The sequence below is a fragment of the Battus philenor genome, unplaced genomic scaffold, assembly GCF_028537555.1.
Source record: "Battus philenor isolate CCGP_79_NKW_IND1 unplaced genomic scaffold, ilBatPhil1.0.hap1 SCAF_29, whole genome shotgun sequence".
In the NCBI taxonomy this organism is placed as follows: domain Eukaryota; kingdom Metazoa; phylum Arthropoda; class Insecta; order Lepidoptera; family Papilionidae; genus Battus; species Battus philenor.
Genome location: NW_027181692.1, coordinates 4,059,277 through 4,076,186, shown reverse-complemented (window position 1 = coordinate 4,076,186; position 16,910 = coordinate 4,059,277). Strand labels below are relative to the sequence as shown.

Below are 16,910 nucleotides of genomic sequence, written 5' to 3'. Positions count from 1 at the left end.
GGCTTAGCGTTGCGCGCTGCTTTGCCATCGGAACAGAAGTATATTCAATCAATTTCGGTCGATTTAATATAATATACATATATTCTGTGTAATAATAAATAATACGAGAATTATGAAAATAAGTGTTCATTACAGAGGTTAAAATTGTCCAAAAGTCCATTATTTTCTTATTCAACGAACGTACCACCCCACCCATGCACTCTTGCGGTCGCTCTAATAGACATTTACATTAATAATACGCCAATCGATCGTTTTGTTGATGATTAACCCATCATCATTGTTATTGGGTGCGTGTTACTATAATAGTAGTAATGGTGTAGGTGCTGCTGGTAGGTGTAGTGATCTAGTTAATGAATGGTATGGTTATTAGTTGGTTCGTTAGTTTGTTTTTAACGTTCTCAATTATTCGATAGAAACGTGGGTCATTATTATTATTCGGAAATATGTGCGGCCCTTAAAAGGGCCTTTTTATTGAATTTTTATGTCTTAATAATAAACATGGTTATCATTAAGACGTTCGACACACACTACTTCTTATGCGCGTTCACCGCGAATTCTACGAGCCAGCTGTATGTCTTTCGGCATAATGGTGACTCTCTTCGCGTGAATCGCGCAAAGATTAGTGTCTTCGAAGAGACCGACCAGGTAGGCTTCGCTCGCCTCCTGGAGCGCCATAACTGCGGAACTCTGGAAGCGCAGATCGGTCTTGAAGTCCTGGGCGATTTCACGCACTAGACGTTGAAATGGCAATTTGCGAATGAGGAGTTCCGTGCTCTTCTGGTAACGACGGATCTCACGAAGGGCGACAGTTCCGGGCCTATAGCGATGAGGTTTCTTAACGCCGCCGGTGGCCGGAGCGCTCTTACGCGCCGCCTTCGTGGCTAACTGTTTCCGCGGTGCCTTACCGCCGGTGGACTTGCGAGCGGTCTGCTTGGTACGCGCCATCACCACTGCTTTATATTCTTTACTTCGTTATTCGGTAAAATAAAAATGCACTACGTTTGTGACGTCGTCAACACCGATCGATACGAGTTCCGAAGCCCAAATGCTTTACTGAACCGACGGTGACCGCCTTTTATACTGGGTTTTGGTTCGCTCCCCCCCGCCCTCCCTTCCCCCTCCCTCACCACCAACAACAGCTTACTGACGGTCGTATATTTACTATGACGATTTAATTTCGTAATAAGCAAACAAAATCTTTTAATAATAAAACATACAGGGATAGAACGTAACTAACTCCTTCCCGTTCATCAAAATCACACATCTACTAATTATTTAAAGTATATGCTATTGTAATATACATAAATACGATCACGATAATAGCACGATCTGCGAGTTAAATAGTTATTTTTATATATATATATATATATATACATATATATAGAAAGAATGAATTGTCGAACCTTGTAATTTATTTTATTTAATTATAATCGTGTTCAGGTATAAGCATTGCCCACCGATTTTCGAAACCATATTATATATATATTCATTCTGTCAGAGTACTCTTATTATAGAAACATTGTATCAGTATTGATAATAGAATCGTTTTATGGCCCTGAAAAGGGCCTTTGAAATTAATAAACATTTATATCTCACGGATATATGTCACGCAGCAAGCTACGGCGTTCGGTGTGGCGGCGGTGTTGCGATTGGTGGGTAGGTAGGTGGTAGGTTGGTTGGTTGGTTGGTCGGTTATCCCCTTCTTTATCGAAAGACAGAGAGAGATACGAGAAAATTAGAACCGCAATCACGATCGCACGTAGCCCCCGTCACAACCACTTCCTCCGCCTCTTCACTTGGAGCTAGTGTACTTCGTGACGGCTTTAGTGCCTTCACTGACCGCGTGCTTCGCCAACTCGCCGGGAAGCAACAATCTGACGGAGGTCTGGACCTCCCTCGAGGTGATAGTCGAACGTTTGTTGTAGTGCGCGAGACGGGAAGCTTCGGCGGCGATGCGTTCGAAGATGTCGTTCACGAAAGAGTTCATAATTGACATCGCCTTGCTTGAGATTCCGGTGTCGGGATGAACCTGCTTGAGCACCTTGTAGATGTAGATAGCGTAACTCTCCTTCCTCTTATGCTTCTTCTTCTTTTTATCAGACTTTGAAATATTCTTCTGGGCCTTGCCAGATTTCTTGGCTGCCTTACCGCTCGTCTTGGGAGGCATGTTTGCAACAACACTAGCGTAGTATAGTACAGTAGTAGTCGGTAGTATGTAACTGTTTGGAACAAAAACCGTCAGAATTTTTTTCTTGGTCAACTGTTCGGTACGTGAACTAGCGAGGGTCTTAAAGAGCGAAACGCGTATGCTCGAGTTATAAACAATGGAGGGGCGGAAGGCGGGGTGGGGGAGGGGATTGGCTTGCTTGTTGGTTAGATGTGTTCCTAGAGTAAGTATGTAGTTTTTGTGTTGTGTATGTTTGTTCATGTATTAGCATCTGTACCGCATAGAAATTCTTTTATACTTCCCGATAAAGATCCCGCCGGCGGTCACAGGTTTTATTTCATTGTTCATCGATTTATATATACATATATATGTATATATATGTATACATACATAAATGTTCCAGTTTTCAAAGTGAAATATATTGATGGTTTATTGCTTTTAAGTAGTACTACTATATACTATACACCGTGTGAAGTTTGTATTACTCCATTCATACAATTTTTTTTTAAATTATATATATATATATATATATACATATATATATATATATATACACACCGGTATTCGGCAGGCGAGAAGACTCGTACGGGCAAACAGTTGACGTTCTCTTATATAAAATAGAGACTGTATTACACACATTTGAATACGTATAGAAAATATTTGCGGCCCTGAAAAGGGCCTTTTAATTGTTAATTAATCTCTCTCCACACATCATGTCCGTCGTGTGCGATGACGGAGAATCGATATGTGTATGTCTATTGGGATGATGACGACCACGACGATCATGATGATGATGATGATGAAGAAGAAAATTTAAGCCTTCTTCTCTGTCTTCTTGGGCAGAAGAACGGCCTGAATATTAGGCAGTACACCGCCCTGCGCGATGGTCACTCCGGATAGAAGTTTGTTCAACTCCTCGTCGTTTCTGATGGCCAGCTGAAGATGCCTCGGAATTATTCTGGTCTTCTTGTTGTCGCGGGCCGCGTTACCGGCCAACTCGAGAACTTCAGCGGCTAGATACTCCATGACGGCCGCGAGGTAAACCGGAGCGCCCGCACCGACTCTCTCCGCGTAGTTACCCTTACGCAGCAACCTATGTATACGCCCGACCGGGAATTGAAGTCCTGCACGGTTGGAACGTGACTTCGCCTTCCCCTTTACTTTGCCTCCTTTTCCGCGTCCTGACATCTTGTATGTAGTAGTGGTTGTGTTAATAAATTAATATAACACGTCGCGTTAGTTATATATATGTATATATATATAAAATAACAAAGATCAGAAGTGATCACTAAAAAATTGAATTTCGGTCATTCGATGTTATACGGTTCGTACGGTACGTCAGTTAGTGGGGTAGACAACGAGCGAACGTCAGTCACAAAGGTGTGCGCGTTTTTGTTGTAGTAAGCGAGGTTCCGTTTGACTCTTTATCTTTTCATTCGGGGTGCATCAGTTACCGCACTCACCGAAGATGTAAACCTATTTTGTTCATTTAAATATGAAACAATAATAACGTAATGTTGTATGCCAATCAGTTATAGGGTTTGTCTTGAAACCATAAGGTCCACGTTATTTAGGTTACGGCGTTTAGTTGTTGATGTTTGTGTATTTTTTTTTTTTTTTTTTATAAATACACATTATCATTAATTACTACTTGAAGATGATATATATACAATGGTATATATATCATCATCCTATAGTTTAAGTTAGACTTTGACGTTCACTATCGATAAAGAAACGTATCTCTCTCTTTTAATCGAACATCGACATATTTGTTAGCCCTGAAAAGGGCTTTTTAGGGATGCGGTCGCTAGAGCGGACGCATGCATGTCATACGCGGCGAACGGAGACACACACACACTTTGTCTTTTGTGCTTGCGTTGTGTAATCACCGTTAACGCGCGCGCTATGCCTCACGCGAGTAACGCTTAAGCTTTTCATCCTCTGCTCCCCGCGAAAGATCCTTCCGCCGACCGTCCTCCACTGGTACGCTGGCGCGCTCGCATATTCGCGAACGAACCGCGTGCCGTATCATCATCACCACCACCACCAACACTGCATTGCGCGCGCATAGGAATGATATGTAATGACGACGAAGCGATGGCAACTAGGTGGCGGCGGCGGCGGCGGCGGCGGCTCGGGCGGTTTCGGACTTATCGCGTGTCTATGTCCTCCTCTCTTTACTTCTTAGCGGCGGATGCCTTCTTGGAGGCCGCAGCGGTCGTTTTGGATTTCGGTGCTGCGGCTTTCTTCGGTTTTGGTGCTTTGGGCTTCTTTGTTGGCGGTTTAGCGCTCTTCTTAGCTTTAGGTGCGGCGGCGTTCTTTGCCTTCGAAGCGGCTCCGCCCTGCGAACCGGCGGCGGCAGACTTCCTCGCGGCCGCGGGTTTCTTTTTAGCTGCAGCGGCCGCTTTCTTCTCCTCGGCGGTTGAGGCGGCGGCGGCTGCGGCGGATTGCTTCGCCTTGGAAGGAGACGCTGCTGCGGCGGCCTTCTTTCCTCCTTTAGCGGCGGCAGCGGGAGCTGCGCCTCTCTTCTTCTTAGCTTTCGCTGCTGCCGATCCGGCAGAAGAATCGCCTCCTCCTCCTCTCTTACCGCCGGCGTCCTCGGAGACAGCACCGCCGCCGCGAGCACTCTTGCCCGTCGCGGGTTTCTTCGAGGCGGACGCGGATTTGGATTCCAATTTGAACGAGCCGGACGCTCCTTTGCCTTTCGTCTGAATCAGAGCACCGGACTCTACGGCGCTCTTCAGATACTTCCTGATGAACGGTGCTAGTTTTTCGGCATCGACTTCGTATTGTGCCGCGATGTACTTCTTTATCGCCTGCAGGGAGGATCCGCTTCGCTCCTTCAGTTCCTTGATCGCGCTGGTGACCATTTCGGAAGTTCTCGGATGAGTGGGCTTCGCCTTCGGTTTCTTCGCAGGAGTTGCAGGTGCCGGTGCGTCGGATGCTACAGCTGTGTCGGCCATCTTGCACAATCAATTCTTGTGAATGCGTACGGTCGTGTTAGAGAATATTTTATATATAAAAAAAAAACTCAAGTTCTTTTATACAACTTTGTAAATATATTACGTATCAAACTCGATATAACACTAGGCGAGTGGTATTAGAGTACAGCCGTAAGTAGTTGTATTATATTAGGTCGAGATGGCGCCACCAAGAAATGCTCCGCATCATTACCTTAAGGAGAGCCGCGGTGCCGAGAGACGTTTTCTCGTACGATCGGTTATAACTTTTCACTAGATCGTTCCGAATTAAATTAAATTTTCAACACTTCCCTCGCACGCGTATTCCTTAACGATGTCCGCGTGGTAAATATTTGAGATCGTTCACTCGGTAAACTAACTCTAATGCGAATCGAGCGCGCGGGCGACCGGTGAACGGGGTTTATTTTGTTCGGTGTATTCGGAGCGTGCGGAGAGTCGCGTTTAAAATTGTATTATCTCCACGTAATCGAACTCTCGATAAAGTTTCGCGCGGTCCATCGAGAGTCAGTATCCAGAGGACGGACAGGAATCGAAGGTCACCCCGGTAATGCATTATTCTATGCACAACGACCGATTAAACTTCGAAGGTCGTAAAACACGAACCTCTCTCGACTCTCGCGGACCGAAGCCGCCGAGCTGCCGGTGCGACCTTTGAAAATTATTTATGAACCGAAAAATATAACAATAATCGTACTCTCGTAAGTATCTTTATAGAGAACGACCGCCCTGCAATTGCGAAACGTTAGAATACACCCGCGCGTAAACACTGCGTCCCCGTCCACCTTCCGCGCGGAATCGAGCCAAGCGCCGCACGCGGCTCGTCTTAAGCGAGCGAAATATCCTCGCATTTTCCCTAACTTTATCTTATTCATATTAGATTTTAGTATCTACGTATATCTATTATATATTAGGTTATTATACTTTATACCCGTATTTAAAACCATACTACATACATACATACGAACACGACACCTTCATAGCGGTGTCCGTGTACGATGTGTGATATACGTCGTCCTCACCTATTTATCGCATCGATCGTCGTCAGTAGTGTACCTAACCGATTGATTAACTAACTAAGCATTCGACAGATACGAAAAGGGCAGAACCGACCGACCGACGATATGAAGAAATAATCTAGTCTAATATCATCATAATAGACTCACGCGATTTTCAACGAAAGTAACGGATGTTGTAAATTTATTTTTACTTTATATACTATTGTAAACTGTAAGTGAAAAACTCCACTGGGTGTGTGTCTCAGATGAAGCCAGCGGAAGGTAATAACTAATTTATTGTATCGGATATCGGCCAACCAACGAACCACCGTAAACAACATACGCGTCTGTCTTTACGAGCTCGTGATGATGATGATGATAGTGGCGGTGGTGGTGTGTGTGTATGTGTGCAGTCTTAGTAAATAAGAATGTTATGACCGTTCATCTATCGTCAAGAAACTTTTTTTTCTCTCTCACTCGGCTGAGTGCTTCATATATGAGTGATTTTGATTGATATACGGCCCTGAAAAGGGCCTTTTAAATAAACGACGCGGTGGTCGCTTATGATGATGATATTAATAATAATAACATTGCTGATGGCGATGGTGGTTGTGGTGGTATCTAACCGCCGAAACCGTATAGGGTACGGCCCTGACGTTTAAGTGCGTACACGACGTCCATGGCGGTGACGGTCTTCCTCTTCGCGTGTTCGGTGTAGGTAACGGCGTCGCGGATCACGTTCTCGAGGAACACCTTCAGCACCCCTCGGGTCTCTTCGTAAATTAGACCGGAGATACGTTTCACTCCACCCCTGCGAGCGAGACGACGGATCGCGGGCTTCGTGATACCTTGGATGTTATCACGGAGAACCTTCCTGTGCCGCTTCGCACCACCCTTTCCCAGACCTTTTCCTCCCTTGCCACGGCCGGTCATTGTGTCGTGTCAAAATTCTTCTTCGCGCAACGTGCGAACGTCTTCGTGTAGATATATGATCTGATGCCGCCGCTTAAAACGACGGTCCCTTTATACTATTTATACCGGTTGGAAGTGGTGGGGATTGCGGGGAGAGGGGAAAGGGGGCTTAGCGTTGCGCGCTGCTTTGCCATCGGAACAGAAGTATATTCAATCAATTTCGGTCGATTTAATATAATATACATATATTCTGTGTAATAATAAATAATACGAGAATTATGAAAATAAGTGTTCATTACAGAGGTTAAAATTGTCCAAAAGTCCATTATTTTCTTATTCAACGAACGTACCACCCCACCCATGCACTCTTGCGGTCGCTCTAATAGACATTTACATTAATAATACGCCAATCGATCGTTTTGTTGATGATTAACCCATCATCATTGTTATTGGGTGCGTGTTACTATAATAGTAGTAATGGTGTAGGTGCTGCTGGTAGGTGTAGTGATCTAGTTAATGAATGGTATGGTTATTAGTTGGTTCGTTAGTTTGTTTTTAACGTTCTCAATTATTCGATAGAAACGTGGGTCATTATTATTATTCGGAAATATGTGCGGCCCTTAAAAGGGCCTTTTTATTGAATTTTTATGTCTTAATAATAAACATGGTTATCATTAAGACGTTCGACACACACTACTTCTTATGCGCGTTCACCGCGAATTCTACGAGCCAGCTGTATGTCTTTCGGCATAATGGTGACTCTCTTCGCGTGAATCGCGCAAAGATTAGTGTCTTCGAAGAGACCGACCAGGTAGGCTTCGCTCGCCTCCTGGAGCGCCATAACTGCGGAACTCTGGAAGCGCAGATCGGTCTTGAAGTCCTGGGCGATTTCACGCACTAGACGTTGAAATGGCAATTTGCGAATGAGGAGTTCCGTGCTCTTCTGGTAACGACGGATCTCACGAAGGGCGACAGTTCCGGGCCTATAGCGATGAGGTTTCTTAACGCCGCCGGTGGCCGGAGCGCTCTTACGCGCCGCCTTCGTGGCTAACTGTTTCCGCGGTGCCTTACCGCCGGTGGACTTGCGAGCGGTCTGCTTGGTACGCGCCATCACCACTGCTTTATATTCTTTACTTCGTTATTCGGTAAAATAAAAATGCACTACGTTTGTGACGTCGTCAACACCGATCGATACGAGTTCCGAAGCCCAAATGCTTTACTGAACCGACGGTGACCGCCTTTTATACTGGGTTTTGGTTCGCTCCCCCCCGCCCTCCCTTCCCCCTCCCTCACCACCAACAACAGCTTACTGACGGTCGTATATTTACTATGACGATTTAATTTCGTAATAAGCAAACAAAATCTTTTAATAATAAAACATACAGGGATAGAACGTAACTAACTCCTTCCCGTTCATCAAAATCACACATCTACTAATTATTTAAAGTATATGCTATTGTAATATACATAAATACGATCACGATAATAGCACGATCTGCGAGTTAAATAGTTATTTTTATATATATATATATATATATACATATATATAGAAAGAATGAATTGTCGAACCTTGTAATTTATTTTATTTAATTATAATCGTGTTCAGGTATAAGCATTGCCCACCGATTTTCGAAACCATATTATATATATATTCATTCTGTCAGAGTACTCTTATTATAGAAACATTGTATCAGTATTGATAATAGAATCGTTTTATGGCCCTGAAAAGGGCCTTTGAAATTAATAAACATTTATATCTCACGGATATATGTCACGCAGCAAGCTACGGCGTTCGGTGTGGCGGCGGTGTTGCGATTGGTGGGTAGGTAGGTGGTAGGTTGGTTGGTTGGTTGGTCGGTTATCCCCTTCTTTATCGAAAGACAGAGAGAGATACGAGAAAATTAGAACCGCAATCACGATCGCACGTAGCCCCCGTCACAACCACTTCCTCCGCCTCTTCACTTGGAGCTAGTGTACTTCGTGACGGCTTTAGTGCCTTCACTGACCGCGTGCTTCGCCAACTCGCCGGGAAGCAACAATCTGACGGAGGTCTGGACCTCCCTCGAGGTGATAGTCGAACGTTTGTTGTAGTGCGCGAGACGGGAAGCTTCGGCGGCGATGCGTTCGAAGATGTCGTTCACGAAAGAGTTCATAATTGACATCGCCTTGCTTGAGATTCCGGTGTCGGGATGAACCTGCTTGAGCACCTTGTAGATGTAGATAGCGTAACTCTCCTTCCTCTTATGCTTCTTCTTCTTTTTATCAGACTTTGAAATATTCTTCTGGGCCTTGCCAGATTTCTTGGCTGCCTTACCGCTCGTCTTGGGAGGCATGTTTGCAACAACACTAGCGTAGTATAGTACAGTAGTAGTCGGTAGTATGTAACTGTTTGGAACAAAAACCGTCAGAATTTTTTTCTTGGTCAACTGTTCGGTACGTGAACTAGCGAGGGTCTTAAAGAGCGAAACGCGTATGCTCGAGTTATAAACAATGGAGGGGCGGAAGGCGGGGTGGGGGAGGGGATTGGCTTGCTTGTTGGTTAGATGTGTTCCTAGAGTAAGTATGTAGTTTTTGTGTTGTGTATGTTTGTTCATGTATTAGCATCTGTACCGCATAGAAATTCTTTTATACTTCCCGATAAAGATCCCGCCGGCGGTCACAGGTTTTATTTCATTGTTCATCGATTTATATATACATATATATGTATATATATGTATACATACATAAATGTTCCAGTTTTCAAAGTGAAATATATTGATGGTTTATTGCTTTTAAGTAGTACTACTATATACTATACACCGTGTGAAGTTTGTATTACTCCATTCATACAATTTTTTTTTAAATTATATATATATATATATATATACATATATATATATATATATACACACCGGTATTCGGCAGGCGAGAAGACTCGTACGGGCAAACAGTTGACGTTCTCTTATATAAAATAGAGACTGTATTACACACATTTGAATACGTATAGAAAATATTTGCGGCCCTGAAAAGGGCCTTTTAATTGTTAATTAATCTCTCTCCACACATCATGTCCGTCGTGTGCGATGACGGAGAATCGATATGTGTATGTCTATTGGGATGATGACGACCACGACGATCATGATGATGATGATGATGAAGAAGAAAATTTAAGCCTTCTTCTCTGTCTTCTTGGGCAGAAGAACGGCCTGAATATTAGGCAGTACACCGCCCTGCGCGATGGTCACTCCGGATAGAAGTTTGTTCAACTCCTCGTCGTTTCTGATGGCCAGCTGAAGATGCCTCGGAATTATTCTGGTCTTCTTGTTGTCGCGGGCCGCGTTACCGGCCAACTCGAGAACTTCAGCGGCTAGATACTCCATGACGGCCGCGAGGTAAACCGGAGCGCCCGCACCGACTCTCTCCGCGTAGTTACCCTTACGCAGCAACCTATGTATACGCCCGACCGGGAATTGAAGTCCTGCACGGTTGGAACGTGACTTCGCCTTCCCCTTTACTTTGCCTCCTTTTCCGCGTCCTGACATCTTGTATGTAGTAGTGGTTGTGTTAATAAATTAATATAACACGTCGCGTTAGTTATATATATGTATATATATATAAAATAACAAAGATCAGAAGTGATCACTAAAAAATTGAATTTCGGTCATTCGATGTTATACGGTTCGTACGGTACGTCAGTTAGTGGGGTAGACAACGAGCGAACGTCAGTCACAAAGGTGTGCGCGTTTTTGTTGTAGTAAGCGAGGTTCCGTTTGACTCTTTATCTTTTCATTCGGGGTGCATCAGTTACCGCACTCACCGAAGATGTAAACCTATTTTGTTCATTTAAATATGAAACAATAATAACGTAATGTTGTATGCCAATCAGTTATAGGGTTTGTCTTGAAACCATAAGGTCCACGTTATTTAGGTTACGGCGTTTAGTTGTTGATGTTTGTGTATTTTTTTTTTTTTTTTTTATAAATACACATTATCATTAATTACTACTTGAAGATGATATATATACAATGGTATATATATCATCATCCTATAGTTTAAGTTAGACTTTGACGTTCACTATCGATAAAGAAACGTATCTCTCTCTTTTAATCGAACATCGACATATTTGTTAGCCCTGAAAAGGGCTTTTTAGGGATGCGGTCGCTAGAGCGGACGCATGCATGTCATACGCGGCGAACGGAGACACACACACACTTTGTCTTTTGTGCTTGCGTTGTGTAATCACCGTTAACGCGCGCGCTATGCCTCACGCGAGTAACGCTTAAGCTTTTCATCCTCTGCTCCCCGCGAAAGATCCTTCCGCCGACCGTCCTCCACTGGTACGCTGGCGCGCTCGCATATTCGCGAACGAACCGCGTGCCGTATCATCATCACCACCACCACCAACACTGCATTGCGCGCGCATAGGAATGATATGTAATGACGACGAAGCGATGGCAACTAGGTGGCGGCGGCGGCGGCGGCGGCGGCTCGGGCGGTTTCGGACTTATCGCGTGTCTATGTCCTCCTCTCTTTACTTCTTAGCGGCGGATGCCTTCTTGGAGGCCGCAGCGGTCGTTTTGGATTTCGGTGCTGCGGCTTTCTTCGGTTTTGGTGCTTTGGGCTTCTTTGTTGGCGGTTTAGCGCTCTTCTTAGCTTTAGGTGCGGCGGCGTTCTTTGCCTTCGAAGCGGCTCCGCCCTGCGAACCGGCGGCGGCAGACTTCCTCGCGGCCGCGGGTTTCTTTTTAGCTGCAGCGGCCGCTTTCTTCTCCTCGGCGGTTGAGGCGGCGGCGGCTGCGGCGGATTGCTTCGCCTTGGAAGGAGACGCTGCTGCGGCGGCCTTCTTTCCTCCTTTAGCGGCGGCAGCGGGAGCTGCGCCTCTCTTCTTCTTAGCTTTCGCTGCTGCCGATCCGGCAGAAGAATCGCCTCCTCCTCCTCTCTTACCGCCGGCGTCCTCGGAGACAGCACCGCCGCCGCGAGCACTCTTGCCCGTCGCGGGTTTCTTCGAGGCGGACGCGGATTTGGATTCCAATTTGAACGAGCCGGACGCTCCTTTGCCTTTCGTCTGAATCAGAGCACCGGACTCTACGGCGCTCTTCAGATACTTCCTGATGAACGGTGCTAGTTTTTCGGCATCGACTTCGTATTGTGCCGCGATGTACTTCTTTATCGCCTGCAGGGAGGATCCGCTTCGCTCCTTCAGTTCCTTGATCGCGCTGGTGACCATTTCGGAAGTTCTCGGATGAGTGGGCTTCGCCTTCGGTTTCTTCGCAGGAGTTGCAGGTGCCGGTGCGTCGGATGCTACAGCTGTGTCGGCCATCTTGCACAATCAATTCTTGTGAATGCGTACGGTCGTGTTAGAGAATATTTTATATATAAAAAAAAAACTCAAGTTCTTTTATACAACTTTGTAAATATATTACGTATCAAACTCGATATAACACTAGGCGAGTGGTATTAGAGTACAGCCGTAAGTAGTTGTATTATATTAGGTCGAGATGGCGCCACCAAGAAATGCTCCGCATCATTACCTTAAGGAGAGCCGCGGTGCCGAGAGACGTTTTCTCGTACGATCGGTTATAACTTTTCACTAGATCGTTCCGAATTAAATTAAATTTTCAACACTTCCCTCGCACGCGTATTCCTTAACGATGTCCGCGTGGTAAATATTTGAGATCGTTCACTCGGTAAACTAACTCTAATGCGAATCGAGCGCGCGGGCGACCGGTGAACGGGGTTTATTTTGTTCGGTGTATTCGGAGCGTGCGGAGAGTCGCGTTTAAAATTGTATTATCTCCACGTAATCGAACTCTCGATAAAGTTTCGCGCGGTCCATCGAGAGTCAGTATCCAGAGGACGGACAGGAATCGAAGGTCACCCCGGTAATGCATTATTCTATGCACAACGACCGATTAAACTTCGAAGGTCGTAAAACACGAACCTCTCTCGACTCTCGCGGACCGAAGCCGCCGAGCTGCCGGTGCGACCTTTGAAAATTATTTATGAACCGAAAAATATAACAATAATCGTACTCTCGTAAGTATCTTTATAGAGAACGACCGCCCTGCAATTGCGAAACGTTAGAATACACCCGCGCGTAAACACTGCGTCCCCGTCCACCTTCCGCGCGGAATCGAGCCAAGCGCCGCACGCGGCTCGTCTTAAGCGAGCGAAATATCCTCGCATTTTCCCTAACTTTATCTTATTCATATTAGATTTTAGTATCTACGTATATCTATTATATATTAGGTTATTATACTTTATACCCGTATTTAAAACCATACTACATACATACATACGAACACGACACCTTCATAGCGGTGTCCGTGTACGATGTGTGATATACGTCGTCCTCACCTATTTATCGCATCGATCGTCGTCAGTAGTGTACCTAACCGATTGATTAACTAACTAAGCATTCGACAGATACGAAAAGGGCAGAACCGACCGACCGACGATATGAAGAAATAATCTAGTCTAATATCATCATAATAGACTCACGCGATTTTCAACGAAAGTAACGGATGTTGTAAATTTATTTTTACTTTATATACTATTGTAAACTGTAAGTGAAAAACTCCACTGGGTGTGTGTCTCAGATGAAGCCAGCGGAAGGTAATAACTAATTTATTGTATCGGATATCGGCCAACCAACGAACCACCGTAAACAACATACGCGTCTGTCTTTACGAGCTCGTGATGATGATGATGATAGTGGCGGTGGTGGTGTGTGTGTATGTGTGCAGTCTTAGTAAATAAGAATGTTATGACCGTTCATCTATCGTCAAGAAACTTTTTTTTCTCTCTCACTCGGCTGAGTGCTTCATATATGAGTGATTTTGATTGATATACGGCCCTGAAAAGGGCCTTTTAAATAAACGACGCGGTGGTCGCTTATGATGATGATATTAATAATAATAACATTGCTGATGGCGATGGTGGTTGTGGTGGTATCTAACCGCCGAAACCGTATAGGGTACGGCCCTGACGTTTAAGTGCGTACACGACGTCCATGGCGGTGACGGTCTTCCTCTTCGCGTGTTCGGTGTAGGTAACGGCGTCGCGGATCACGTTCTCGAGGAACACCTTCAGCACCCCTCGGGTCTCTTCGTAAATTAGACCGGAGATACGTTTCACTCCACCCCTGCGAGCGAGACGACGGATCGCGGGCTTCGTGATACCTTGGATGTTATCACGGAGAACCTTCCTGTGCCGCTTCGCACCACCCTTTCCCAGACCTTTTCCTCCCTTGCCACGGCCGGTCATTGTGTCGTGTCAAAATTCTTCTTCGCGCAACGTGCGAACGTCTTCGTGTAGATATATGATCTGATGCCGCCGCTTAAAACGACGGTCCCTTTATACTATTTATACCGGTTGGAAGTGGTGGGGATTGCGGGGAGAGGGGAAAGGGGGCTTAGCGTTGCGCGCTGCTTTGCCATCGGAACAGAAGTATATTCAATCAATTTCGGTCGATTTAATATAATATACATATATTCTGTGTAATAATAAATAATACGAGAATTATGAAAATAAGTGTTCATTACAGAGGTTAAAATTGTCCAAAAGTCCATTATTTTCTTATTCAACGAACGTACCACCCCACCCATGCACTCTTGCGGTCGCTCTAATAGACATTTACATTAATAATACGCCAATCGATCGTTTTGTTGATGATTAACCCATCATCATTGTTATTGGGTGCGTGTTACTATAATAGTAGTAATGGTGTAGGTGCTGCTGGTAGGTGTAGTGATCTAGTTAATGAATGGTATGGTTATTAGTTGGTTCGTTAGTTTGTTTTTAACGTTCTCAATTATTCGATAGAAACGTGGGTCATTATTATTATTCGGAAATATGTGCGGCCCTTAAAAGGGCCTTTTTATTGAATTTTTATGTCTTAATAATAAACATGGTTATCATTAAGACGTTCGACACACACTACTTCTTATGCGCGTTCACCGCGAATTCTACGAGCCAGCTGTATGTCTTTCGGCATAATGGTGACTCTCTTCGCGTGAATCGCGCAAAGATTAGTGTCTTCGAAGAGACCGACCAGGTAGGCTTCGCTCGCCTCCTGGAGCGCCATAACTGCGGAACTCTGGAAGCGCAGATCGGTCTTGAAGTCCTGGGCGATTTCACGCACTAGACGTTGAAATGGCAATTTGCGAATGAGGAGTTCCGTGCTCTTCTGGTAACGACGGATCTCACGAAGGGCGACAGTTCCGGGCCTATAGCGATGAGGTTTCTTAACGCCGCCGGTGGCCGGAGCGCTCTTACGCGCCGCCTTCGTGGCTAACTGTTTCCGCGGTGCCTTACCGCCGGTGGACTTGCGAGCGGTCTGCTTGGTACGCGCCATCACCACTGCTTTATATTCTTTACTTCGTTATTCGGTAAAATAAAAATGCACTACGTTTGTGACGTCGTCAACACCGATCGATACGAGTTCCGAAGCCCAAATGCTTTACTGAACCGACGGTGACCGCCTTTTATACTGGGTTTTGGTTCGCTCCCCCCCGCCCTCCCTTCCCCCTCCCTCACCACCAACAACAGCTTACTGACGGTCGTATATTTACTATGACGATTTAATTTCGTAATAAGCAAACAAAATCTTTTAATAATAAAACATACAGGGATAGAACGTAACTAACTCCTTCCCGTTCATCAAAATCACACATCTACTAATTATTTAAAGTATATGCTATTGTAATATACATAAATACGATCACGATAATAGCACGATCTGCGAGTTAAATAGTTATTTTTATATATATATATATATATATACATATATATAGAAAGAATGAATTGTCGAACCTTGTAATTTATTTTATTTAATTATAATCGTGTTCAGGTATAAGCATTGCCCACCGATTTTCGAAACCATATTATATATATATTCATTCTGTCAGAGTACTCTTATTATAGAAACATTGTATCAGTATTGATAATAGAATCGTTTTATGGCCCTGAAAAGGGCCTTTGAAATTAATAAACATTTATATCTCACGGATATATGTCACGCAGCAAGCTACGGCGTTCGGTGTGGCGGCGGTGTTGCGATTGGTGGGTAGGTAGGTGGTAGGTTGGTTGGTTGGTTGGTCGGTTATCCCCTTCTTTATCGAAAGACAGAGAGAGATACGAGAAAATTAGAACCGCAATCACGATCGCACGTAGCCCCCGTCACAACCACTTCCTCCGCCTCTTCACTTGGAGCTAGTGTACTTCGTGACGGCTTTAGTGCCTTCACTGACCGCGTGCTTCGCCAACTCGCCGGGAAGCAACAATCTGACGGAGGTCTGGACCTCCCTCGAGGTGATAGTCGAACGTTTGTTGTAGTGCGCGAGACGGGAAGCTTCGGCGGCGATGCGTTCGAAGATGTCGTTCACGAAAGAGTTCATAATTGACATCGCCTTGCTTGAGATTCCGGTGTCGGGATGAACCTGCTTGAGCACCTTGTAGATGTAGATAGCGTAACTCTCCTTCCTCTTATGCTTCTTCTTCTTTTTATCAGACTTTGAAATATTCTTCTGGGCCTTGCCAGATTTCTTGGCTGCCTTACCGCTCGTCTTGGGAGGCATGTTTGCAACAACACTAGCGTAGTATAGTACAGTAGTAGTCGGTAGTATGTAACTGTTTGGAACAAAAACCGTCAGAATTTTTTTCTTGGTCAACTGTTCGGTACGTGAACTAGCGAGGGTCTTAAAGAGCGAAACGCGTATGCTCGAGTTATAAACAATGGAGGGGCGGAAGGCGGGGTGGGGGAGGGGATTGGCTTGCTTGTTGGTTAGATGTGTTCCTAGAGTAAGTATGTAGTTTTTGTGTTGTGTATGTTTGTTCATGTATTAGCATCTGTACCGCATAGAAATTCTTTTATACTTC

General features: G+C 44.9%; 12 protein-coding genes across 12 annotated transcripts; all 12 read right to left on the bottom strand.

The window, feature by feature from the left end:
- Nucleotides 1-19: 19 nt before the first annotated feature.
- LOC137926238 (histone H3) lies at nucleotides 20-1,094 on the bottom strand. Its single transcript, XM_068769822.1, has one exon. It carries the CDS (start codon nucleotides 943-945, stop codon nucleotides 535-537), a length of 411 nt encoding a protein of 136 aa, XP_068625923.1. The 5' UTR covers nucleotides 946-1,094; the 3' UTR covers nucleotides 20-534.
- A 451-nt stretch (nucleotides 1,095-1,545) lies between these two features.
- LOC137926236 (histone H2B) lies at nucleotides 1,546-2,225 on the bottom strand. The gene has a single exon (XM_068769819.1). It carries the CDS (start codon nucleotides 2,165-2,167, stop codon nucleotides 1,793-1,795), a length of 375 nt encoding a protein of 124 aa, XP_068625920.1. The 5' UTR covers nucleotides 2,168-2,225; the 3' UTR covers nucleotides 1,546-1,792.
- A 601-nt stretch (nucleotides 2,226-2,826) lies between these two features.
- Nucleotides 2,827-3,443, bottom strand: LOC137926237 (histone H2A). The gene has a single exon (XM_068769821.1). The coding sequence runs from the start codon at nucleotides 3,353-3,355 to the stop codon at nucleotides 2,981-2,983; it is 375 nt and encodes a 124-aa protein (XP_068625922.1). The 5' UTR covers nucleotides 3,356-3,443; the 3' UTR covers nucleotides 2,827-2,980.
- Nucleotides 3,444-3,913: 470 nt separating this feature from the next.
- LOC137926235 (histone H1-like) lies at nucleotides 3,914-5,479 on the bottom strand. Its single transcript, XM_068769818.1, has one exon. The coding sequence runs from the start codon at nucleotides 5,128-5,130 to the stop codon at nucleotides 4,345-4,347; it is 786 nt and encodes a 261-aa protein (XP_068625919.1). The 5' UTR covers nucleotides 5,131-5,479; the 3' UTR covers nucleotides 3,914-4,344.
- A 1,180-nt stretch (nucleotides 5,480-6,659) lies between these two features.
- LOC137926228 (histone H4) lies at nucleotides 6,660-7,162 on the bottom strand. Its single transcript, XM_068769810.1, has one exon. The coding sequence runs from the start codon at nucleotides 7,074-7,076 to the stop codon at nucleotides 6,765-6,767; it is 312 nt and encodes a 103-aa protein (XP_068625911.1). The 5' UTR covers nucleotides 7,077-7,162; the 3' UTR covers nucleotides 6,660-6,764.
- A 78-nt stretch (nucleotides 7,163-7,240) lies between these two features.
- On the bottom strand, nucleotides 7,241-8,315 carry LOC137926227 (histone H3). Its single transcript, XM_068769809.1, has one exon. The coding sequence runs from the start codon at nucleotides 8,164-8,166 to the stop codon at nucleotides 7,756-7,758; it is 411 nt and encodes a 136-aa protein (XP_068625910.1). The 5' UTR covers nucleotides 8,167-8,315; the 3' UTR covers nucleotides 7,241-7,755.
- A 451-nt stretch (nucleotides 8,316-8,766) lies between these two features.
- LOC137926225 (histone H2B) lies at nucleotides 8,767-9,446 on the bottom strand. Its single transcript, XM_068769806.1, has one exon. The coding sequence runs from the start codon at nucleotides 9,386-9,388 to the stop codon at nucleotides 9,014-9,016; it is 375 nt and encodes a 124-aa protein (XP_068625907.1). The 5' UTR covers nucleotides 9,389-9,446; the 3' UTR covers nucleotides 8,767-9,013.
- A 601-nt stretch (nucleotides 9,447-10,047) lies between these two features.
- Nucleotides 10,048-10,664, bottom strand: LOC137926226 (histone H2A). The gene has a single exon (XM_068769807.1). It carries the CDS (start codon nucleotides 10,574-10,576, stop codon nucleotides 10,202-10,204), a length of 375 nt encoding a protein of 124 aa, XP_068625908.1. The 5' UTR covers nucleotides 10,577-10,664; the 3' UTR covers nucleotides 10,048-10,201.
- A 470-nt stretch (nucleotides 10,665-11,134) lies between these two features.
- LOC137926224 (histone H1-like) lies at nucleotides 11,135-12,700 on the bottom strand. Its single transcript, XM_068769805.1, has one exon. It carries the CDS (start codon nucleotides 12,349-12,351, stop codon nucleotides 11,566-11,568), a length of 786 nt encoding a protein of 261 aa, XP_068625906.1. The 5' UTR covers nucleotides 12,352-12,700; the 3' UTR covers nucleotides 11,135-11,565.
- A 1,180-nt stretch (nucleotides 12,701-13,880) lies between these two features.
- Nucleotides 13,881-14,383, bottom strand: LOC137926246 (histone H4). The gene has a single exon (XM_068769831.1). The coding sequence runs from the start codon at nucleotides 14,295-14,297 to the stop codon at nucleotides 13,986-13,988; it is 312 nt and encodes a 103-aa protein (XP_068625932.1). The 5' UTR covers nucleotides 14,298-14,383; the 3' UTR covers nucleotides 13,881-13,985.
- Nucleotides 14,384-14,461: 78 nt separating this feature from the next.
- Nucleotides 14,462-15,536, bottom strand: LOC137926245 (histone H3). Its single transcript, XM_068769830.1, has one exon. It carries the CDS (start codon nucleotides 15,385-15,387, stop codon nucleotides 14,977-14,979), a length of 411 nt encoding a protein of 136 aa, XP_068625931.1. The 5' UTR covers nucleotides 15,388-15,536; the 3' UTR covers nucleotides 14,462-14,976.
- Nucleotides 15,537-15,987: 451 nt separating this feature from the next.
- Nucleotides 15,988-16,667, bottom strand: LOC137926243 (histone H2B). The gene has a single exon (XM_068769828.1). The coding sequence runs from the start codon at nucleotides 16,607-16,609 to the stop codon at nucleotides 16,235-16,237; it is 375 nt and encodes a 124-aa protein (XP_068625929.1). The 5' UTR covers nucleotides 16,610-16,667; the 3' UTR covers nucleotides 15,988-16,234.
- Nucleotides 16,668-16,910: the final 243 nt, after the last annotated feature.